Source organism: Crassostrea angulata, chromosome 5 (genome assembly GCF_025612915.1).
Source record: "Crassostrea angulata isolate pt1a10 chromosome 5, ASM2561291v2, whole genome shotgun sequence".
Classification (NCBI taxonomy): domain Eukaryota; kingdom Metazoa; phylum Mollusca; class Bivalvia; order Ostreida; family Ostreidae; genus Magallana; species Magallana angulata.
Genome location: NC_069115.1, coordinates 43,816,002 through 43,841,389, shown reverse-complemented (window position 1 = coordinate 43,841,389; position 25,388 = coordinate 43,816,002). Strand labels below are relative to the sequence as shown.

General features: G+C 36.5%; 2 protein-coding genes across 2 annotated transcripts; one reads left to right on the top strand and one right to left on the bottom strand.

Annotated features, from left to right (window-relative positions):
• Positions 1-4,716: 4,716 nt before the first annotated feature.
• LOC128185867 (uncharacterized) lies at positions 4,717-6,390 on the top strand. Its single transcript, XM_052855542.1, has one exon. It carries the CDS (start codon positions 4,998-5,000, stop codon positions 5,661-5,663), a length of 666 nt encoding a protein of 221 aa, XP_052711502.1. The 5' UTR covers positions 4,717-4,997; the 3' UTR covers positions 5,664-6,390.
• An 8,381-nt stretch (positions 6,391-14,771) lies between these two features.
• Positions 14,772-20,637, bottom strand: LOC128184577 (43 kDa receptor-associated protein of the synapse-like). The gene is made up of 6 exons (XM_052854114.1): positions 19,470-20,637; positions 17,455-17,553; positions 16,406-16,528; positions 15,700-15,753; positions 15,389-15,588; positions 14,772-15,040 (listed from the first exon to the last, which is right to left on the bottom strand). Exons 1-6 carry the CDS (start codon positions 20,175-20,177, stop codon positions 14,935-14,937), a joined length of 1,290 nt encoding a protein of 429 aa, XP_052710074.1. The 5' UTR covers positions 20,178-20,637; the 3' UTR covers positions 14,772-14,934.
• Between the last annotated feature and the right edge of the window lie 4,751 nt (positions 20,638-25,388).

Genomic DNA, 25,388 nt, shown 5'->3' with positions numbered 1-25,388 from the left:
GCAGACCTCGACTCCAGCACATCAAACTGTTCGGAAAAGCGACTCTGGAATTATGTCTGAAGGTCCAACAGAAATCAGATTCAAAAGAAGAGAATATAACCAAATGTATGACCCTGAATATCCAGAGGATCTCCATTTAACGGCATCGCCGAAGTTTCGTGAGAAGAATCGAATAGAAGTAAGGGAAAATGAACCGCGAATTACTGTCAGGCGACAACGACCGCTTGAAGCGCCCACAGAAAAAGATGAGGGAGGATATAAAAACCCCGATACTTCTTTTAAGAAGCCATCCAACTATATAAAGCCAGCGACATTTGATGGCAGCGCTTCGTGGCTAGATTACAAATCGCATTTTGAAGCGTGTGCAGCCTTGAATGGCTGGACAGACAGGGAAAAAGGTCTCTACTTAGCAGTGTCCTTAAGAGGAAACGCCCAGGGAGTGTTAGGCAACCTTGCTGGCGAATTAGGTAGAAACTACAATGAACTTGTAAGGGCTTTAGAGGATCGCTTTGCACCTGCAAATCAAACAGAGCTATATAGAGTTCAATTGAGAGAACGTAGACAGAAAGCAACAGAGACGCTCCCAGAATTGGGCCAGACAATAAGGAGATTGGCACATTTAGCTTATCCAACGGCACCGAATGACGTGAGGGAAACGCTCGCAAAGGAACAATTCATTGATGCTTTGGTGGATGCGGATATGCGCCTTAGAATCAAACAGGCCAGACCACAGAGTCTAAACGATGCAATAAGGCTTGCAGTAGAGTTAGAGGCTTTCATAAAGTCAGATTTCAGGAGAATAGAACAGAAGTCACACTTGCGTATGGCTAATGGTGACTCCCCCAGAAATGATGATGCCGACAACACCGATGAATTGACGAAGTGTCTAAAAGGCTTACAAAGCTCTTTAAATGAGCTTAAGTCGGAAATACGAGAAATGAGAAAGCCTGATGATTCAAGGCGATCAGCCCAAAATGGCAGTAAGCAAAGACACTTGCCGAAAACAATAAAATGTTACAATTGCCGTGAAGAAGGACACATAAGCAGACAATGTCCATCAAAGCAAAAGAATAGAAAACGTCCAGTAGAAAGCAACTATGGTCCTAAAGCGCCACGTCCTGCATCAGTTAGTGCAGCAAAAACTAGACCAGAGGAAGAAGTTAAGCAACCTTCAGTGGCATTTAATAGACCGAGTGAGGCCGGAATGTATGCCGTTGTCTGCATAGGCGGAACTGAGATAAAAATGTTGGTAGATACAGGAGCAACTGTTACTTTGCTTTCGGAGAGAGCTTATAACAAAGTTCAACAATCAAATGGCACCTCTGCTATAGACAAAGTAAAGCAAGAGATTATGACCGCTGAAGGCAGATCTTTGAAGGTGTTAGGAAAGATCGTGGCCAATATTCAATTGGGTGATAGGGAATATCTTTCACAAATAGTAATATCAGACATTACTGTGGATGGAATCATTGGCTTAGATTTCATGACTGAACATAAATGTTCGTTAGATATACCTAACAAGGTATTAAGCATCGGCGGAGAGAAACACTCGTTGTTGCTCGAAGGTACGCTAGGATGTTACAGAGTTGTTGCTTCAGAATCGTTCGTTGTTCCAGCTAGAAGTGAAATCATCACAACTTGTGATGTGTGCGTGCCAGACGGGGTAAACTTTCGCAGTGGTTTGGGGATCGTAGAGCCAAGGGACTGTTTGATTACGACAAATAGAAGTCTGGTGGGGAGGACTTTAGTAAACAATGAAACTAGAGTACCTGTTCGGTTTATGAATCTTTCACAAGATCCTCAAACTATTTATAAAGGGACTAACATTGGACAACTTTGTCCAGTCGAAAAAGTGTTAGAGACTACAAAAGCGACCGACCACCAAACGAATTGGTCGAGGGAACTTGAAACTCTGAGTGAAGTCACGAAATACAGGTTGAATCAAGAGCAAAGAAAGGCAGTTGATAAGCTTCTTGAGAACTATGCCTTTTTGTTTGCTAGTTCAGATAACGATCTCGGGAGAACAAACGTAGTCAAACATAGAATTGACACTGGAGATGCCCGTCCTATAAAGCAACCACCAAGGCGACTGCCAGTCCACATGAGGGAAGAGGCAGATAAATTAGTAGACGATATGCTACGGCGAAATGTCATAGAGCCGTCTTCGAGTCCCTGGGCCTCTGGGGTTGTTCTTGTCAAGAAGAAAGACGGTTCTACACGCTTCTGTGTAGATTACCGGCGTTTAAATTCGGCAACGTTAAAAGATGCGTACCCTTTGCCGCGCATTGATGACATGCTCGATAGTCTGAGCGGTGCGTCATGGTTTTCAACTCTCGATTTGTGCATGGGCTACTGGCAAGTAGAAATGGAGCCTGAGGATAAGCCGAAAACAGCCTTCGCAACAAGAAAAGGTTTATTTCAATTTCGGGTAATGCCGTTTGGTCTCTGCAATGCTGGAGCAACATTCGAGAGGCTTATGGAAACCGTACTTGCCGGGTTGAACTGGGAAATTTGTTTGATTTACTTAGATGATATTATTGTCATCAGCAAAACATTCGAAGAGATGGTAGAGAATCTTTCAAAAGTGTTTGGTCGGTTGGCTGGCGCTGGACTAAAATTGAAAGCGAAGAAGTGTTCTTTGTTCTCTAGGTCTGTAGAATATCTTGGGCATGTCATATCCGACAAAGGAATAACTACAGACAGCAAGAAAGTAGAGGTAATCAAAACAATGAAAGCACCAGCCAATGTCAGCGAACTTCGCTCATTCTTGGGCATATGCGGATATTACAGGAAGTTTGTTAAAAACTTTGCCGGTATTGCAAAACCCTTACACAAATTGACAGAGAAGAACAACACTGATTCTTTTACATGGAGTACAGATTGTCAAACTGCCTTCGATCAATTGAAAACCGCCCTGATAAGCGCCCCAGTACTTGCACATCCCGACTTTAACAAGTCGTTTATATTGGACACCGACGCAAGTAATTTTGCAATGGGGGCTGTGTTATCACAGGTTCATGAAGGTAAAGAGAGGGTAATTGCTTATGCTAGCAAAGTTCTATCAAAGTCGGAAAGGCAATATTGCGTGACAAGGAAAGAACTCCTGGCTGTGGTGTATTTCACAAAGTATTTTAAGCATTACCTCTATGGGAGGAAATTCATTCTGCGGACAGATCATAGCTCATTAAGATGGTTGACTACTTTCAAGAATCCCGAGGGTCAATTAGCTCGGTGGCTTGAAGTGTTGTCTACCTTCGATATGGAAATACAACACAGACCAGGAAAGCAACATCTGAACGCAGACGCTTTAAGTCGTCTACCCTGTAGGCAATGCGGCTATGATATTGATGATGACAAAGAGCCGCATGTTCGAAGGGCAAAAGCAGATGGTAAAGATTTAGCTTTTGACGAACCTTACATAAAGACAATACAAGATAATGACAAAGAGCTTAAATTAGTCAAAGAATGGATGGGCAAGGAAAAGAAGCCAAAGTTTCGCGAGATCTCTAGTCAAAGCGTATTTTTACGATCCCTATGGTCACAGTTAGATATACTTACTATAGAGAACAATTTGGTTTGCAGACGAGTAAAAGACACGGACACAGGATTGGAGAATTTACAAGTTGTTGTACCTATGTCGGAAAGAAGGCGCATCTTGCTGGATTGTCATGACAAAAGAACAGCGGGTCACTTGGGGATAAATAAAACGATAGCTAGGATACGAAGCAAGTTTTATTGGCCCGGCCTGAACATGGATGTTCGAAGATACGTGAACGGGTGCGAGGTTTGTGGGAAAAGAAAACCTTCGTTCGCTGGACAGAGAGCGCCGATGCAGATTGTGCAGAGTGGGTTTCCAATGGATAGGTTAGCAACGGACATAATGGGTGAATTGCCCGTGACAGATTCAGGGAATAAGTATATTCTCGTGGTATCCGATTATTTTACTCGTTGGACCGAATGCTTCGCGATGCCGAACATGGAGGCTAAAACAGTGGCCCAGATAATAGTGGAGGAGGTTATAGTAAGATTGGGGGTACCATACACTATCCATTCGGACCAAGGGCGTCAGTATGAGAGTGAACTGTTTAAGGAGGTATGCAACCTTTTGCAAGTAGAGAAAACTCATACTACACCTTACCATCCACAATCCGATGGTATGGTGGAACGGTTTAACAGAACACTGGAGGCCATGTTAAGTTCATGTGTAAACCAAAACCACACCGATTGGGACAAGCAGCTACCATACCTCATGATGGCGTACAGATCGGCGGAACACGATACTACTGGGTTCAGTCCAAATTATCTTATGCTCGGTAGAGAAGCAACGACCCCGTTAGATCTCGTATACGAAATGGAAGTGCAACGAAAACCTATTCCACAAAATCGATGGGCGTGGTTGCTTCAAGAAAGACTAGAGCAAGCTCATCGCATCGTACGAGAAAACACAAAAGCAGAAATGTTGCGACAGAAGCGTTACCACGACAGAAAGTTAAAGTGGCAGATATTTTCCCCCGGAGATAAAGTTTACGTTTATTTTCCGCGAAGAAAATTAGGTACATCGCCAAAACTACCAAGCTTTTGGCAGGGCCCGTTTTTGGTCCTCGAAAAGTGCTCGGAATGCACGTACAAAGTTTCGTGTGGAAGCAAAGGTTCTCCTCAAGTGATACATGTAGATAGAATGAGGTTGGTTAAATCTCAGATTTTGACTAATGAAGAGGAGGTCCCTAAGTTAGAGTCAAATTTCGATGAAAGAGAATCTGGTGATCAGATAGATGATGAAAATGATAACAAGTTGGGTTTAATTAATATTGAAGCTGAACAAGAGTTACCGCAAAGATCTGTTAGAAACAGACGCGCTCCTGCCTATTTGTCAGACTATGTGTTAGGTTTTGATTAATTTTGAATTGTTGTTTTATATGCCTGTGAGTTAAGAGTATTCATTTCTCGGACTAGTAAATATATTAAATTGGTTTTTGTATCCTTTTAGAATCAAACCCATGGCTAATACCAAGTTAACTAAAGCGAAGCAACAGGAAGGATGTCCTTTCTGTGACAAGCCAGTAAACGAGCCTTGGCAGGATCATGTTATCTTATGCTCAGGCCAAAAACACAAATGTCTGACGTGTGGAGTTCGCTTTAAGAAGAACAGCTATCTTCTGAAACACATGAAGAGACACGCTCAACCAGCTACAGTAACGCCACCAGCGAAAAAACAGAAGTTAAGTCCCTCTCAGTCTTTAGAGAAAGCCCCAGAAAGGATCAAATCCACACTCACTACACCAGGTTTAGAAGAGGATGACAGCCCGAGTGAATGGGAAACGCAAGACCCTGGCAACCTAGAAGAAGTTTTATTAGGATCGTGTAGTGGGACAGATGAAGAGGAAGAGTCAATGGCAAAAGATGAAGACAATGATCTAGAAATCGGAAGAATAGTGAGGAAGAAAACTCAACCTGTCTTGTTCACTGGTCGCAGATCCGAAGAAACCAATCGAGATCAAAAAGTTCGTAACGAAAGTAGCAATCTGGAGCCATCTACAAGGGATGTAGCCGTGCAAACAGAACCAATTTTGTATGTACACTCCACGAAGAAAGTAACAACCAAGTGGGAGAATGGAGTGAAAGTAAAGGTGATTGAGAAGAAAAAGAGCCTGAACATGGTGTAGAGACACTCTGTTTGTTGTAAGAAAATGGTAGATAACCATTTCTTGTTGTGGAAAACTTTTTGTTTAAAAATATTGTTAAAAATAATCTACGATCATTGTAAATAAGAAAAATTGTACACACTGCTTGTTTGTTTTTATTCCTGGATTCAAGCGAGGACGCTTGAGAAGGAGGCGTGGGTAATGTAACATAAATGGTAAATGAAAATGGGTGATGAGTACCGAGAGACACTCTGAAGTCGCAAACGCCCGATTCTTTGATTGTTCCGAGTATCTCAGATCACGTGATCAAAGGGTATAAATACGAGATGCCGTGAGTCAGCAGTCAGTCGCAGTGTAGACGCTGAAGTGAATACTTCAAGGTAAGCTTATTGTTCGTAAGTCAATATTGCTCAGCGATTTGCAGAACAATAATACTGGCGTATAGAAGCAACTTGTCTTCGTGAGCGTTGCTTAGATTCAGCGAGTTGACATTTGTTATCAGTTACGAGGGTGCTTCGTGGGGTTGCTTTGAAGTGACCGACAGAAGCGACGGGTTGTTTGAAGCGACCGATATAAGCGACGGGTCGCTTGAAGTGACTGATAGAAGCGACGGGGTGTGTCGGAGCGACGCATAGAGTTCGGCTACGGCCCATACATTCAAATATTTATAATTAAGTGAGTTTTGAATCAATAAAAGCTAGGCAAGCGATAAGGAAAATTATTATATATCTTAAACAATTATCATAAAAATCAAACACCTCAGCAAGGTATCTGAGGGGACCCATTATAAATATTAGCGTGTTTAGGCAGACACGTTACAAATACAAATATATATATATTTTAGTTTTATTCCGTCAAATGTTTATGATAATTTCGAAAATGTTCATATTCTATAATTTCAAGAAAGGAATTAGAAAACGCCAAACATTTTTCATTGTTTCCAGTTACATGTAATTCAAAATTTACAACATGGCATACAGCGATATACAAGAAATATCAATACCTTTTCCTTAACATAATTATGACTGGTCCAAAATATGTAGGTAGATAAGGTACCTCACTACACCCAGACTTTTTAAGACACTACGTCACAAGATGGCGATTTCTCGATAACGTTATTATATGTTAAAAGAATTAAGATTTGGACACTTAAAGAAAACTATTACCATGATTGAACGTATATCAATGAACCTACTTTGAATGTATAAGATGACCACACTGTTGTTTGTCTAGATGCTCTGGAATTTGGCCGATACTCTCCCCACACAACCCATAAAAGAGTTCCAATTCTGCCGTTAGACACGACAAGCTCTCCTCGCATTGGTGAGCGGTCGAAGATAAAACTTCACACAACAGTACATACAAAGTCACTTGAAGAGAAACTTCAGCTTATACTGTACACAAAAATTCATAAACGGCCAAATCATACTTTGTTCTCAATCTCCTCTGTAAGTTGATTTGCTTTATAATTGATTTCTGTTGCCTACGAAATAACAGTACATGTATTTAAATAATTTTTTTTTTGGTTTAGATTGGAACTCTATAAAAAAAAAGAAAACCACATATAAAGAGTGAAATTCAGAGTTAATTTTTTTCAACATGTTTTACCCTTCTCTCCCACCCTATAAAAACATGTATATACATGTAGTAAAAATGTTTAAAAATATGCCTCTATCGTTAGCATGTATGGCGCCAATAAAACTAAATAACTTTTAACCATGGAATTAGATAATTTTAATTGTATTGTAAAAAGTCGGCCACAAGGTGTTATGATAGGAAACAAGAACAAGACAAGCGTTGACGTGATATTGTTTCAAACTCCACCAGAGTCCATATCTCGTCTTATACATGTAACTTACCGCTAAGTACTTGTATTATGCGTGTAATTTACCGCTATGTACTAGAATTATACGTGTACTAGTTTTATACGTGTACCTTACCTCTAAATACTCGTATTGAAAAACATACTTGAATGTACATTGTAGTATTATAACTGATTTGTTCTAATCAATATTAATAATGTCGTTGTAGTTCTACGACTTTTTCTCATTAGTGATTGATAATCGTTTCACTGAAAACAATGGTTATGATTTTTTAGGTTTGAAAGCAAATTTTGGTTGATAAAAATCTTCCCTTTTTTATGAACTACATTATAGGAGGTGGAGAATCTACTAATTAATATAAATCCAACAACAAAATTGGATCTCCTACGACATGTGCTCGCCTCTCTAAGTACATGTAGCTAATTGGTGAAATTAGACAAGCATGTGCGGCTATAGGAAAATTGTTTTTGAACTCCATTTACAAATGAAAAAGATAGTCGCCGCGATGACCAGAGAATGATTTCAAGTGTTAATTTATACATTGATATCTTATGAAATGCGGGTCATTTCCTTTACGGAAATTTACTGTCGACTTGATATAATTAGAATGGATCTCAAATAAACTTTGCCTTAAATTCGCCACATGAATTTCTTCGCAAAAATAATTAGCCAAAATTCTAAAACTGGATCTAAAGTGATAATAAATTTAAACTAGATACGATCTCGTTACGAGTAACGAGTAGGTCTTCCGTTCAATTTTTAAACGATACGATAAAAATATAAATGAAATTTCTGAATTCCACCTCAAACACTCCCTTTCAGTTAATTTATACGATTGTCAATATCCTTTAAAATGCACAAAAAAGTGTTTTGCTTTTTCACACTTTGCATATTAAAGATTTAAGAGTTTAGTCCCCTAAAATCAATAACTACGTCATCAATGGGTGTGGCAATGAGTTTTTCAAACTGATATTGTTATGATCAACAACTTTGTTTCTGTAATGCATTACAAAATCTTGATTATTTTTAAGGTATGTGAAAAAGACTTTACGAGTGGCCTGGCCCCTAATTTAAGGGTCAAGCCCCTTTTTCTTGAATTCAGTCGAAAGGTCTCACAAATTCTAATATTTTTTGTTATTACACTTATTTAAAATTGATGATCATTTTTGAGATACAAATGATTGAATATTTTAAGGGCCAGCCCTCTAGATCCTTAATGGGGACAGATATTGGTGTTTTGATTGATTGAATCGATTAGAATCGTCAACGCAAGCATTTTCTCTTTTACACAGCTTAACAAAATATGTCTCCTTCTCTATATATATTCCGTCAAAGTTTAAATACTTTGGCCCCTAAAAATCCTTAATTACGTAATGAATGGGCGTGGCAATGATTTTTCCTGATATATATTGTTACGATCAACAACTTTGCTTCTATAATGCATTACGAAATCTATATCATTTTTAAGTTATCTGTAAAAGAGTTTAAGAGTGTCTTGGCCCCTAATTTGAGGGGCCAGCCCCTTTTTCTTGACTTCAATCGAAAGGTCTTACAAATTCAAACATTTTATGTTCTTACATCTATTTAGAATTGTTTATCATTTTTTAGATACAAATGTTTGAATATTTAAGGGGCCAGCCCTTAAGATCCCTAATGGGGACATAGATTGGTATTTTGATTAATGGAATCGATGAGAATCATCAATGCAAGCATTTTCTCTACTACATTGCTTAACAAAATATGTCTCAGTCTCTAGATATATTGCGTTAAAGTTTAAGTACTTCGGCCCCTAAAAATCCCTAATTACGTAATAAATGGGCGTGTCAATGATTTTTTCAAATAGATATTGGTACGATCAACAACTTTGCTTCTATAATGCATTACAAAATCTTAATCGTTTTTAAGTTACTTGTAATAGAGTTTACGAAGGCCTTGGCCCCTAAAAAAAGGGGCCAGCCCCTTTTTCTTGATTTGTGTGAAAAGGTCTTAAGAATACAAATATTTTTTTGTTCTTACACCCATGTGATATTGTTGATCATTTTTGAGATACAAATGATTGAATATTTTAGGGGCCAGCCCTCTAGATCCTTAATGGGGACAGAAAATCGTGTTTTGATAAGTGGAATCAATTTAAATTATTTATTCAAACATTTTCTCTTCTATGATGTCTAACAAAATATGTATACTTCTCTAGTTATTGTTCGTCAAAGTTTAAGTACTTTGGCCCCTAAAAATCCCTAATTACGTAATAAAAGGGCGTGGCAATAATTTTTTCAAATAGATATTGGTACGATCAACAACTTTGCTTCTATAATGCATTACAAAATATTTATCGTTTTTAAGTTATTCGTAATAGAGTTTATGACTGTCTTGGCCCCTAATTTAAGGGGCCAGCCCCTATTTCTTGATTTTGTTGAAAAGAACTTTTGATTATCTACCACTTTTGTTATATATGTTTTAACAAAATATCAACTCATAAAAAGATACAGATCAAAACGTATGAAAAATTTGATTCGAAATTCGTACCCAATTTTCGAGCCTATGCGAGCTCATAGAAATGGCGCCATTGGCGCAAAAAAACTACATTGTGCACAACTTCAACCTATAGTCTACCTATCCTGAAAATTTCATATTCCTATCTCTGATAGTCTCTGAGTTTATGTCTGCACAAAATTAGTCGTAAAAACTTACAAAATCGGCCGTAAATCGGAACCGGAAGTGCCGATTTCAAAATTTTAAAAAACTTCTAGAATTATGACCACTGGCAATCATCTGAGAAAAAATGGTCGAAATCGGCCGAATAGTTTTCGAGAAATCGCGTGCACAAAATTCGTGGAAAAAAATAATAATAATAACTAGACACGATCTCGTTGCGAGCAACGAGGAGGTCTTCCGTCCGATTTTTAGAAGAGGAAATGACCTTGCCTTTTATCTTCATCAACGAATCATATCAGGAAATGCAGATGTGATCTAAAAGAGCGATGGATGAAGGATTATACACCCCGTTTGATCCCTTATTTAAAGGACCAACCCCATTTAATTTCATATTAAATAAGAGGTCTTTTGACCTAATAACAGGTCTAATGACCTGTAATAAAAAGAAAAAAAGAGGGTCTGCCTTTGTAAACGGAAGACCCTAATAACAATAAGAATAGAAGGGTCTTCCGCTGAAGACGGAAGACCCTAATAATAAAAGACTGTATTTGTCTAAATCTTAATTGAAGAGTGTTTTTCAACTTGCACTACAGTCCAACAACCCTTTTATGCTGAATATTTTAGTAAGAAAATTAAAAATAAAGGAGAGAAAGAAATAGAGAGAAAGAACAAATCTTGGTTTCGGCGAGATTAGAACACACATCCTTTGCAGGCGTCTCAAAACCTGGCTGACGCGAAATAATTCCCTAATTTGTCTTTGAATTTGGGGCGTTTCCGCCCAGGAGAGGAGCTGAGTTTTTGTATGAGATGAAAAACAACGTGTAAGATGTCTGACTATAGTGCGAGGTCATTTGAAATATTGATGCGTTATTGTGTCTGGAGGGGGGTGAAAAGACCCGAGCTTGATTTTTGTCTTAAATAAATCGAAAATAGAATTTTGAGGTGTGGATCTCGGATTCGGTTAACAACAATTAGGGGAAGTCCTAAAACAATGACTGATACATTTTACCCATGTATTTCAGTGTTGAGAATATTTGTTCGTGTCGTTTACTATTATGCTTGACTGTGTTATTTCAGCAGGATTGATAAAATCTTTATAAATGTAGAAATAACGAAATCAGTAACACGTAAATTTATTCGGTAAAAATTTGATGACGGTAATTTCCACAGTTCTAACATTCATAAGTAGTTCACACGCTATCGTAGATACAGACTAAACGGAAAACAAGAAATATACATGCAACAGAAATATTACGCGGCTGCTTACATCCCTTGTACTGTGTAGATTTTAAGTCCCCGTACAGGCTATACTCGACGTTTGATCTCAGGAATTTCTTCTTAATTGTTCAATCCTCTGCATATTTGGCAGACAATACGAATGGGGTCCGAGGTACATTTACACAAAATATCATTAGGATTGAGTAAGGGGCTCGGGAGTTAGAATTTTTTTCTACAGTACATGTCAAGCACGCCAATCGAAACTCGAATGCCCAAAAATTCATATCTCTTTTAAAATTGAACGAAAAGGTCTGGTCATTAGTACAGTAATCTAGACTTGAACTATGTTGAAAATAAAGGTTCAAGATGAAAGATCCAGTAAAATCAGGCCAGAAAAACTAAATAATTTTGTGAATAGGAAGGCAAAAGGCGATCCATAGACATTATCCCGTAACTTGATATAAAATATGTATAATTTTTGGACGCCAATGTTCATTTAGCTTCTATCCACTTTACTCCATGTTACCTGTACTAGTTCTTATTCAAATGCTAAAACATTTGTACTTTAGAGAGAAAGAGAGAGAGAGAGAGAGAGAGAGAGAGAGAGAGAGAGAGAGATTACATAGTGTTTTATAATGTTCAGGAAATCAATATATAAGAAACCTAGGTCAATAATCGCATGTATACATGCATGTGTGTATCTATATATGGGATTAAATACTAAGCAGTCCTCTTTTTAAGCCGAGTAGAATAACGTGGGTGTATTGCTAAATATTGTGTGCATACAGTCATTGAGATAGCGGCATTTCTTTGATGCCGGGAAAGCGACCCAGCGAATTCTAATGCGGTCGAACTGCAGGGGCACTTCGGCGGCATGTCTTTGATGTCGGCGATGCGACAAGCGTCGGAATTTAGAGAGCTGCTGACAGAAAATATTTGTACTGAAAAAAGCCGATATTTTTTTTTATTTATGACAAAAATAAAACGGAACACATTCAAATCCATCATTTTAAAGATAAAACCATTAATCAAAACACAAATAGGAAAGAAAAAAGATTCGGCACTCAGGGACTGAACCCGGGTCGCCTGGCCACAAGTCCACCACTCTAACGACTGAGCTACGCAGACCCTCGCTTCAGAATTTTGGAGTCCAAAATCTCAAGAATGCGTTGATCGATTTTAAAACGAATTTCATATTCAGAAGTTTTCAGAGCGTCTCTATCGAATGAAAAAATAAAAAAAATTCAAATCCAAAATATTGGAAAATTAAGGTTTTTCATTTCCTTCCGGTGACGACCGGAAGTGATGGCGGACGTTCGGATATGCAAAGGGCACTGCGGCCGTTCACTCTCTACCTTCTCTGAAAATTTGAAAGTCCTATCTGGAATACTTTTTGAGAAAAATCGTGAACAAGCAAAAACATAAAATCTTAAATATCTCAGTACCGGAAGTGACGACCAAACCAAATCTCGTGTAATTTTCTTACGAATTTTGTCATAAATAAAATCTGAAAGTTTCATGAAAATCGGCTGAAGCGTTTTTGAGAAAACGTGACAGAAAAAAAAATTAATATTAATAATAATAATAATAGAGGAAAAGAAACAAAGCAAAAACAATAAGGTCTTCCGTTGGAAACGGAAGACCTTAATAAGAAACAGTACGAAAACTATAAGGTCTTCCGTTGGAAACGGAAGACCTTAAAAAAACTGATTAAAGAGAGGTCAGTATGGTACTAGGGGCTCATTGTGGTATACACTGTCACTAACGATAGCATATGTACCCCGGACCTACCCCCGCTTGTCTGTTGGTACTCAAATCATAATGTAAGTACTTGAACCGAAGACAACAATAAAGTAGTGTTTATTAATCAGTTGTTAAATAAGAAAATACAAGTATGGATATTGGTCTTCCTTTTAAGCACACCATTTTTATAAACGAACATTAATAGTTATCGCATATTATATGAAGAAGTTTCCTTCTAATTTTCCCTACATTTTCATTAAGTTGCATCCATCTGTTTATGAAAGGGGACACAATAATTTGCTAGTATTATTCAGTCACTGGGACTTCCAAATGTATTAATTTTTCTTTCTTCCTGTTTTAAAAGAAAGTCAACTGTGCATGCTATTCTTATTCCTTTCGCTTCGAGTTGTTACTCTATATCCACCTTTTTGTGTTCGGAGTACCGGCAAACCCTTTCAGTGAACGTTATAACCAACTCCATAATTTTAAAATGATAGTTTTCTTCAAGTCGAACAACTAATACTGATTTTTTTTTATAAGTTTACAAAATACTCTTGATATAATAGTTTTAGAAATTTAAAACTTGTTGCACAAAGAACTTGAATATATTCTGTTGGGTGTATTACATAAAACACATACAGGGATAAAAATGGAATCAGTGTGTCCGAAATCCCTGAGCTAGGAAACTCAGAAAAAGCAGCTAGAATAATTCTCTGTTTGCTAGATCAAAATTAAGATCCGAGAGTGATAGAGGTCGTATTAAAGATTGATCCGTAGATAGTGTTTTGTTCTTTTTCCTCATGGACTACTGTCTTTCAATGGCAAACAAAGACACGTTTCAAATGGCAAACGCGTCATATCTTAAATGACAGGCATTGACACACCTCAAATGGCAAACAGAGAGACGAATCAAATGGAAAACAAAGATACGTCTTTGATGACAAACACAGACGTACCTCAAAATGCATAGATACCTAAAAAGCGAAACACGGACATAACTGAAATGACAATTTCAAAAACAGACACACCAACGACAAACCTCAGATGGAAAATACAAACACAAATAGAATGCATGGTTACCATAGACATACATCTAATGGCAAACACAAATATACTTCATATAGCAAACACAGATACGTCTAAATTGGCAAACACAGACATATATTCACTGAAACATATAGATACAGACAAGCTCAAATGGCCAACACAGAATATTTCAAATGGCAAGCACCTCAAATGGCGAACAAACACCTCAATTGGTGAACAAAGACATACATGTAACTTCAAATGGCAAACAACTGAAATGGTAAACAGACACATCTCAAAAGGCAAACATAGACATACATCAAATGGAAAATAGACACACCTCAATTGGTGAACAAAGACATAACTTTAAATGGCAAACACCTGAAATGGCAAATAGACATACCTCAAAAGGCAAACATAGACATACATCAAATGGGAAACATAGAAACACCTTTAAAGGCATACATAGATGTCATTGAGGTTGTGGGTACATCGATTTAGATCTATCAATATCGCTGAGTGATTTGGTATACCTCATTCACTTTTGTTTGCATTTAAAGCCATTACTTATACAAGGATAACCAATGAGTAAAATTCGTTCATACTGATTGTTTTAAGTTGGTAAATAAGAGAATCAAGAAAAACTCACAAAGTTTTAGTGATTTTTCTTCTTTTATTAACAAAATGTAAACAAATCATAAAACACATGAATTATTGTCAAGTATTACATACAAGTAAGAACATGTAGCAAATAATTATACAACATAAAACAATTGTATTAAATATGTTGCGGTTTTATACATGTATGCCACACAGATATACGCGGGTTACCGGGAGAGGACGGGGTTTCCGGACGAGCGATTCCGACAGGAGGGACATGGTCGTTTCCGGCCCTTCCTGCCCCAGGTGTAGCGGGCCAGGTGGGGCGTACACCTGTAAAAACCCCAAAGGTATTACATCTTTGGGTTCATTATTTGTTATGTGAACCAAAATGCATACATGTAACACTGATGTAGATTGATAAACAATCGTATATCCTACATATCAATGACTTGTCAGAAAGGTTATCGAAATGGTTAGATTAAAGTTATTAGGGTTGGGAATTTTTTTTCATTTTTTATTGAAGTTTTTTCTTGGATTTGGAAAATCATACATATATTGTTGTGAATTTGGTGAAACTGATTGGGATCATTAGTAAATGTACATGTAAAATTTGATTATTTGGATACCTTAGATATAAGATACAATGGTCGTATATGAGAGTACAGTGTATGTACCTACTTTGAATGTATAAGATGACCACACTGTAATTTGTCTAGATGCTCTGGAATTTGGCCCATACTCTCCCCACACACCCCACAAAAGAGTTCCAATTCTGCCGTTAGACGCGACAAGCTCTCTTCACATTGGTGAGCGGCGAACGAGTTTCCAGTGAAGATATACAACTCTGCTAGTCTTATATTACAATCCAGTATACCAATCTAAATTTGAAAATACATCTTCACTCAATAGTACACGCACAGTCAAACTTGACTGAATAGAAATTTCAGCTTATCCGTTAGACATAAAATTCATAAATGGTCAAAGCATACCTTGTTCCCAATATCCTCTGCTAGTTGATTTGCTTTATGATTGATTTCTATTGCCTGCAAAATGACAGTATTTAGATATTTTTACATTTTCCAGTTTCTTTATCTGAAATAAAACTACAAATCGATTTTGTAATGAATACTATTGTAGTCCATTAAATTTCATCGGTGACTTAATATTTAATCGTACAATCGCTGAAAGTTATGTAAATATAAATTGAATAGCAATCCTTCTTTGAATATTATGATGTTATCAAATATGGTCGGGCATGCATGATCAAATCTATCATAAAGCTCTTTGTTGAATCTGATCACACCCGACCGTATAACATCACCTCATAATAATCAAAGAGTTCGATTTTTTATTCCTTAACTAAATTTTTGTTTAAATTGGAGCATGTATTGATTTAATTTCTATAACAACACGGACATCAGTCTAGGGTTCCACAAACACTTAAAAAAGTCATTTAATTGAGAGTCAAGAGAAACAAATAGTACATTCAGATATTCCAAATAAAAGGTCAAAAAGCAATCAATTTATGTATGAATTTATACGCATCTGCGGCATCAGTTTCTCAACATTTCCACCTTATTCTTTACAAATAGTGAATTGGAAAGACAAGGGGGGGGGGGGGGAGTGTTTAAGTATTTGGAAGTCTGGAACATATTCTTGTCGGAAGAAGAGTAAACAAAAAATAAACAAAGATACCTGTTCAAAATCCTTGAGAGCCGCCATACACTTTGCCATTCCTCCCAGCACCTCTACTTGGTTCAGACGGTCCCCCATTTCTACAAAGAGGGCGTAAGCCGACTCGTACCGCGGGAACGATCTCTGAAATCATCATCAGCATCATCATCATCATCATCATCATCATGCGTGCATCATTATGCATTTACAGTACTGGTTTTATATAGCATAATATTTAATGTTTCTTATCACAATTCATATTTTAATCATCATCATCATCATCATCATCATCATCATCATCATCCATTCATTCATTCTTATTCACTTCTAACACTGGTCCTAGATAACAAGTGTTTGAAATGTATCATCTCATAATTATCATCTTTCATCATCATCATCATCATCATCATCATCATCATCATCATCATCTGTTTGATTCATTTTCTGTATACTATTTGCACTTTTACATTTTGAAACAATATACCACCAATTTATAAAAATTAAAGCGGATTTTTCTGCTTTCAAATTGGTTGAGTTAATATTTACATGAATAAATTCTTCGGTCATGACATGCAAATAATTTTGGTACATTGCTTATAAACATTGAGGCATCTGCTTTGGATACAGAAATAAATGCAATCGAATACGGATGTTTCGCAGACGCTAAATTTTTTGTTAATTACACTGAACATTTTTCCTCATTTTTTTCTTCCAGCAAATGGTTCGTGTCAAGGAAATATACAATTGAACACTGTATCAAGGTAAAAAGTCTATTTATAAGGATTGTGTTGAACAAAATTTGGTAAATTAATTGCGTGTCTGGCTGACAATATAACCTAATGGCTAATTTAATAGTATCTTGATGAAAGCAAAACTTTAATATGAATTGCTACTCATGTATACCTGAATATTGAAATGATCATTCAAAAAGACAACTTGCACATAAACTTCAGCCTAAACATTTCCCAGAGTCTATAAACAATAGGGCTCATTATGCCTTTTGTTGTGTTCTCCTATGTATATAGGTCTTGTCAGCTAGCAGGTGTATCCTATATAACAATACAGCTTACCTCAAAGTCCTTCCTCTTCCTGTGAATTTCTGCAAATGTAAACAGACAGCGGGCTTGGACGGGGCGGTCGGCTCTCAACATGGCATCCTTCATCGACAGCTTAAAAACACAAAGCACATGATTGACAGGAATTCGTGTGTTGGTAATCAGGTGTCGGTAGTTATGTCTTTGGTATTTTGGGATTACTTCACCATTCATCACCTATCCCTAGGGCATATACTGAGGTGGATTCAGTAGCTTAGAACACCCCTCTCTCTCTCTCTCTCTCTCTCTCTCTCTCTCTCTCTCTCTCTCTCTCTCTCTCTGTGTGTCTGTCTGTCTGTCTCTCTCTCTGAAAATGCAAACATCGATATTACTTACCATATTACTAACTTTGTGATTTAGGAAATATTACACCCAAAGCGGCAATGGTTTGGACATGAACATACTAAATATATTTACAAAAGATGAAAATCATGTATAGAAGAATGGGGTATCAAAGTGTACTAGAATCATACACATTTGTTTATAATCATATCAGGAACTTAAGCAGTCACCTAATGTCACGTAATTTGGAACACATCATTAACATTGCTGAAGAAAAACTATTAGATGGCGAGGTTGTTCAAGATAGCAAGTGCTTCTGCTAATAGCTACGGAATTGTCGCCAGGTCTGGGGAATGGTAAGGCTTCGACCTATCTCAGTCTTTATCTTATAAAACACATACACACGTGTCTTTTGTTCCTCATTCCTGGGAATAAGGCGTAATGATCCTCAATTAGTTAGCAATCTCGTTCTGCAGACTCGCTGTGAAGTAAGCCAAGGTTAGGAATGCCAACGAATTCCAGTGCAAAGTAGAAATGGAAAACTTTACTAGTTCTTACACATCTTTGCGTGTAAAACTTGTGTTTAAAATTTCCGTAAAATAGAGTAGAACTGGTTCATTAAGTGTAAAAATTGCTGAAGTTCTATATGCACTTCTGCGTGGGGAATCTTGGTTTTGATGGAAATGATTATAGAAATGATGGTTACAAATTTGGAAATCCCGATTTAAATATTTTTGATAATAATGCCTGTAAATAGGTTCAATGGATAAATATCTTTGATATAACTTAGTAAAGAAAAACATTCTATGCATACACCAAAAAAGCATATAATTATATGTTTGATGTAAATAAAAATCGAGACTGTCTCAGCATACTTAGAAATACGTACATTTTGCGGGCTGAGTAAATGTTATAAAACAAAACACTACAAGGTCCTAAGAGCCATACGTAGGAGAGAACATATATAGGCATTGTGCCTGCTGTTCGATTCGATTCATCTATTCTTACATACTTGAATAAAATACTTATCAAATTAAATTAAAGAGCCATCTATACTGAAACAAAAATCATTCCATTTAGTGTTTATTCTTTTATCATCGTAATTCAACGTCCAAACTTATTGGAATTAAGGACCACATGTCGAGATCTTCACTGATGAAACAATACGAAAACTCACAGATGCCCCGATCGATTAGCAGGAAAATTAGGGATTTTATAAACAGATTCTTAAACTTTGTGTGTGGTAACTCCGGCTTCATGGCCTCGGGAACAAGAAAACTGTATCTCTGTTCTCACAAAGTATCTCTTTGTATCTAGAAATGTCTCGTATATCTCGCCATCTATTACGTTATAGGATCGGGTACATTTGTTGAGAAGCTTATCAATTATAGGTCAAATTTAAGATCATTTTACAGTTTCTTATATTTGTTATCGCTACCTAAACATCTGATACAAATGAAGTTAATTTGTTCCCATATATAAGATATAGAACGGTACTTTGTTTTTTAAACTTTCAATATTATTATATCCCCTCTCTCTCTCTCTCTCTCTCTCTCTCTCTCTCTCTCTCTCTCTCTCTCTCTCTTACACAACTTCACCAGCCCCCCCCCCCCCCCCAAACAAAAAGAAGAGCAAATTTGGTATGATACTAACCATCTTTCTAATACTAACTTTGCCCATATTCCCCTTCCATAATTGCATAGTAATACCTCACATTGCTCCATTGCGTCATTGAAGCGTCCCATGTGAAGCATCGGTAGAGCGATTTGACACTGGATCCGCCTCTTGTACTTCGCCAATGTGACAGCGTCTTGCAGTATGATATCCAGACACCTATCGTAATACAGATGCGCCGTGTCATAGTCCTTCAGTTTAGAAAACAGCTGTCCGAGGCTCTCAAAGACTAGAAACCTCATGTGTAGGGACGGATTATTTTCTGTCTTATTCAGAACGCAGTCAAAATTATTGATGGCGTTATAAAAGTCGCTTAGACCATGGTAGGCCTTGGCAAGACAAATGGTGGCAAAGGACATTATGTCTTTCGCATTTTCGTTGTTCTGTTCCTTTTCTATGCAGCCTTTCGCGTATGAAATGCTTTTCTTGAATTCTGATAACTTTTCATATCCTCGAGCAAGATTGAAATATGCTTCCTGCATAAAATCGGCGTTATTGCACATGGTTTTGGAATTAAGCATTTCCAGTTGCTGGTTTGCACACGCGATGACTTCCCGGTATTTCCCTGTATCAAAATAAGCCATGCATAGATAATTTAAAGTGTTGAATTTGTCAGGCAGTTTCTCTTTCTTAGTCATTCTTCTTAAAGCACTTTTCCATTCGTTGATTGCAGCGTCAAATTTTTGCTCGCCGTATAATCGCGTTCCTTTATCAATCTCCCGTTTTGCTGCGCCCTGTCCCATGTTTTAAATCCTTACAGTGAAATGTAAAAGTATCACAATTAATGAAAGTGATGTTCATCATCGAGCATTTGATTCCTTACGGCTCGCATAACTGTCTTCCTTCTTTTTCCGGCACGCAAGATAAAAACCTGCACCGAAAGGTAATTAGATTCCATTACATCTTACACATGCCTCTATATTCTATAAACTGTTCTGCTTTTGCACCGCAGTAGAACAAAATATTCCTTTGTAAAAAGTCTTATTGACCTGATGCGGGAAGTCTTTTAGTAAAAAAAAAAGTTTTATTTAACTCGAGATCCCCATAGGTAAATGAAAATTAAGTAATGTTTTAAGCATTCTTGCGAACAATGGGGATGTTAGTTCACGAAATAGCAGCAACTAATGGTTCCAAACCAACGATCAAATTCACACGCACCTGCGAAAACTTTGCCTCTCTCTCGACAAATATTTTGCATTATGGTTTTTCACTTTTTTGTGTGTTGGAGGAATGAAACCCGTACTTTTCACAATGAGCGCCCGGATGAGCTATTGAATCCATACGGTTCTTGGTTAATTAGAATGAAGGGCTTCTAGCTTTCTATGATTGTGCAAATGCATGTCATGTTTCAAAATGATGGCGCGTGTTCTCCCGTGTTATGAGAATTAACAGTTTGAAGAGGCCAAAGACGAAGTGAAATCTGAAGTGTCGGCATATGGAGTTCATTTAGATTTTTTTTTTGTTTTAAAGAAGAATTGCGCTTTTAAAGCTCCTTTAGTTCTGAAAGTCTTTACACTGAAACTGCGCTGCACACGAAGGCTTGGCGAAAAGATAAATCTGTTTAAACGAGAAAGCATTGTTTATTTGCATCATTTGCACTTTTTCTGTTTTCTTTTTAAAATATTGTTCGATATTTCATTTGATAAGCATAATTGATGCACGAATTGTGCATTTTGACACGGAGAAACACAGGAGATAGTAGGGGAATTATTATGAGCAAAATGTTAAACTGATAGTACAAATTAACTCTTAATTCACATTTCATTAAAAATACCAGCGTGAATATTATTTAACATCATGTATCATTTTAGCGATTCGAAAACAAAATTTTGCGCTTGAAAATAGGATGTAATACAAAGTCGATATTTTATGAATTTATGTCGGTTGTACTCTTCTATACCCTGTTTACACAATCCAGATAAATAAAATGTTTTTTCAGACACAAAAAATAATATTGATCGATTCCAAGTCACCTTTGGTTATAAACCTCGCGTCGATCTCCGACAATTTCTGAGATATCCATGATGTTGTATCATAGATAAATTCACTTGCAGTCAATCAAATATAAAAATCTCAAAGATTATTCTGTTTTCTGTCTTCCGGTTTTGAGTCATTTATGCATATTGCAGATTCATGAATGAAATCACGTCGTCCAAATTGTTCCTGTTTTTAATTTGGGTTTATATGTGATTCACTGATGTTGATGGAGATGTTGAAATATATATTAATGCGTGTGTGTGTGGGGGGGGGGGGGTCGAAAAAATGGGTGGGTGCAGGACTTTACTGATGGGGAGACATCGGTTTGCCCGTTAGTCTTCAGTTGTGCATTGCGTCTACATGCACACTTGATCGGCATCAGAAATTAAGAAATTATTGTAGCCAAAACTTACCACATAATACATTTACTATCACATTAAAATGATTATTTTAATCACACCTACAAAAGAAACGGTTTCAGCGTTTCGCATACAAATCAATAATTTGTATGAATGTACATGTACCCTGTCTCCACCAGATATACACTGCCAGTGATCAAAGTCTTTGTTTATCCAAACAACGTGTAATATACATGTCTTGGTAAAGATAATGGGTAATTGTATAATAAATAGTTACAGATACATACAAAGCCGGCGCGCAACGTGTATTATTTTAAAATAGTTCTCCATTAAAACAAATAGATTTACTTAGAACCTGTATTGCATAGTTTCATCTGAATTATAAATTAAAATCATCATCATAAAATACTTATGTATTGAATTAATCTATATTTTCTCAATAACTAGGAGTAAAAGAGTATGATTTTTGTTAGAGAGAGAGAGAGAGAGAGAGAGAGAGAGAGAGAGAGAGAGAGAGAAAGCATGAGCATGACTTTTTAACGGCCGACAATTTTTTTTAATAAAGAAAGAAAGAAAGAACGAAAGAATAAATGTCAGAAAAAGTATAAAGTAAGAGAAAGAAAGAAAGAAAGAAAGAAAGAAAGGAGATTTGTAGAACGGACAGTAACTCCTGATCAGTTAAAGTAACAAATATCACTAAAAATTCCAGTTATCTCGCTTGAGTCGCTCAAACGCTGGTGATCATTATAATACATCAAACCGCGGACAGTCTCATTTTGTGAGATATTCCTGGTATTTGTGAATGAGAATTTAACAAATGACTTCTTTCACAATATTCCAAGACCCAATGCGATATCTAAGAATTTATTGGAGGCAATTTGTAAGAAGGAATGCAGGATCAGCGTTTCGGCGTCAACTAAATTTTGCGCTTTTCTTTGAAGAGTAATTTGCAGTTAAGTTTTAAGTGTTGGAAAATCAAAGTAAATTACCGTCTGTCGTGAATAATTGTCACCATTTAAATTAATTTCAAATTAAGAATGAAAAATATAGCTTTTAAAAATAGTTGAATTATATAAGATGGTAAAGAAATACATGCAAAGTCTACGAAAAATACATTATTATTCCAAGACCCACCGGAATGTGAAGTTTAAACCCACTTCCTGAAACTCAACAAGATTAATTTTGAATCAGATGCATATTTTTCAACATAAGGAGAAAATTCACTTTATTAACATTAGAAACTTCACTGAATTTTGTGCGATTAATGCAGTCAATATACAGTACTATATCACACTTGCACAGACCACACACACACAGCGTGTTGCACAATTCATATCAAGTTCATACTATCTTATTATATATCATATACAGTATTTCATATTTTTAGAAATATCAATACATGTACATCATGTTGATATCTAAAAAAGGAAACCACCTAACAGCTTTCAATTGTTTGTCAAAATTATTTGAAGTCGACTTTTTAAAAAAATGAGATATGAGCACCCCAAAGCCCTCGACCCTGTGCATTTATACATTGTAAATGTTTCTATACTCAATCAAATATTGTACATGTAATTATTTGTGATATTTATTTAGTTATCTGTTCTTTATATTCAAGAAAAAAGTGTATATTGCAAAATTAAGTTGACCAACCCGCACCAACTATTGGGGACGTCTAATTTGGGATAGACATTAGATGATGTGAACTTCGTCATTTAATTTCACAAGGTGGTTCGTCAGAAGAAAATGCTGATCGACTTTTTTGCCGGATACCATAAACCGAGTCGATTGTAAGCGGTCTGTGTAAATGGACACCCTTTATTCTTTTTCCGTTTACGCAAGTTTAAATTAGGAATTAAATACGGCTTGCATGTGAGAATGAAATTCAAGAAAATGTGGTAAGGATCCTTGAGACAATTATCTAGATCTAAAAAAAATATATACAAGTGTCAAGGTAGAAGTATTTATAAAAAGTCACTCTACACTACCCCTTTATATGTATACAGAGTTTCAGATTCATGAAAATTTGCTGACTATTATATCGAATATTACATCAATGCATTTATGTATTCAGATGCTAGCGTTCCATATATAACATCAAGACCTCAAAATATTTTGCTAATCGAGGATCATTTATCTCAAATTCCTCAAGTTTGAACTTTAGACTGCTAATGGGTGCTTACTGGCGTTACTGCGTATATATCGTACCCTTACAATACCGAACAATAACTCATCCCTCTCGTGTTTATAGCATTAACCCTAATTTCATGTACCCCCTCCCCCTCCCTTCGATCAAAAAATTCCGACGATCCTGCGTTTTATTTGATACGAAATTTATTAAAGATTACGAAAACAATCACGTGGTGCAAATTTCTGAAATGCACTCACTGATTGTCCTAGCAAAACACGACCTTCCACTACTAGGTGTGACAAATTTAAGACCATTCCCGATAAAACACCGATAAAAATCTCAAGTTAACGATCTGCATCCTATGATGTTCGTTTGTACATCTGCAAGCCACGTGACTAGATTTTTAATTGACTCATTTCCCGCAAGCATGTTAAGTATGAAATTGCAACGTAAAACCAAAAAATTAGCAACGACTGATATAAAAAAGTGATAATATTTACTTCACATACAGATTTTTATGATCGAGGAAAAATAAATGAAATACAGCTGATATTTTTGAAAGTGTTTTTTATAGATTCGAACTTATTAAAATCTTTCCACGTGTAAATAATATAACTACTACGAAGCACTTATTTCACTGAGTGGGGAAAAATATACAATCTGAGAAACTTGTGATGTCGGGTTGGGGATGGGGGGGGGGGTAGAGCGTCCAAATATCTCTATTTTTCAAACCATGTCTTTCTTCATTCAGGATGGACCAGATAGACAACAAAAATATTTGATTCAATCGAATGAACAAAAATTCAATCACTGCGCCAGAGTTTGTGAATCGTGAACGAATTCTCTTGATCGAATCGACGGATAATCGCACCTGTTTCGTGTTCGTCAATGACTGCGAATAAATAAGATGTCAGATGGAACAAGATTTGTTTAACAAATGAAGTGTATAAATTCTTTTGCAAACACCCATCTTTAATGATATGTTTTGATTGAAAGTGCGAAATGAGTGACAGGAGAATTATTGTTTTTAACGCAAAAATAAGGACTTCCCAGTTCATGTGTGTTGTATTTTGATCGTCGGGGAAGCAAAAGACGAGTTTGCATTGAGTAAATAAAGTGAAATATTTACTTAATCAGTTTTTGATGTGTATTTTGAATCTTTAAAAACAATTAATTTATGACTCAAAAAAGTTGATTCAAATTTAAATTCTGTTGAAAGAAGGAGGCCGTTATCTATGCGTTAAAATTCAAATTGATTTTAAAACAAATTCGGTCAATCATTTTTACTGAAAGAAATAATTAATTCATTAACAGATATTTAATGCAATTTATAATTACAGCTCTTAACATTCAATAACAAACTGATTCCAAAAAGCTGCATTGTATTGAAATGACTTCAATTATGACGAGGATATGAAAAAAACCTCTCTAAAATCCCCTTGGTATTATGTTAAAGAAAATAATTCCGCGTGTCCTTTTTCTCAGAA

Coding starts and splice junctions, on each gene's coding strand:
- LOC128185867 (XM_052855542.1), top strand. CDS start 4,998: ATGGCTAATACCAAGTTAACTAAAGCGAAGCAACAGGAAGGATGTCCT.
- LOC128184577 (XM_052854114.1), bottom strand. CDS start 20,177: ATGGGACAGGGCGCAGCAAAACGGGAGATTGATAAAGGAACGCGATTA. Junction 15,754..16,405: donor CTCTCAAGGATTTTGAACAG/GTATCTTTGTTT, acceptor GTCATTTTGCAG/GCAATAGAAATCAATCATAA. Junction 15,041..15,388: donor GGTCATCTTATACATTCAAA/GTAGGTACATAC, acceptor GGGTTTTTACAG/GTGTACGCCCCACCTGGCCC.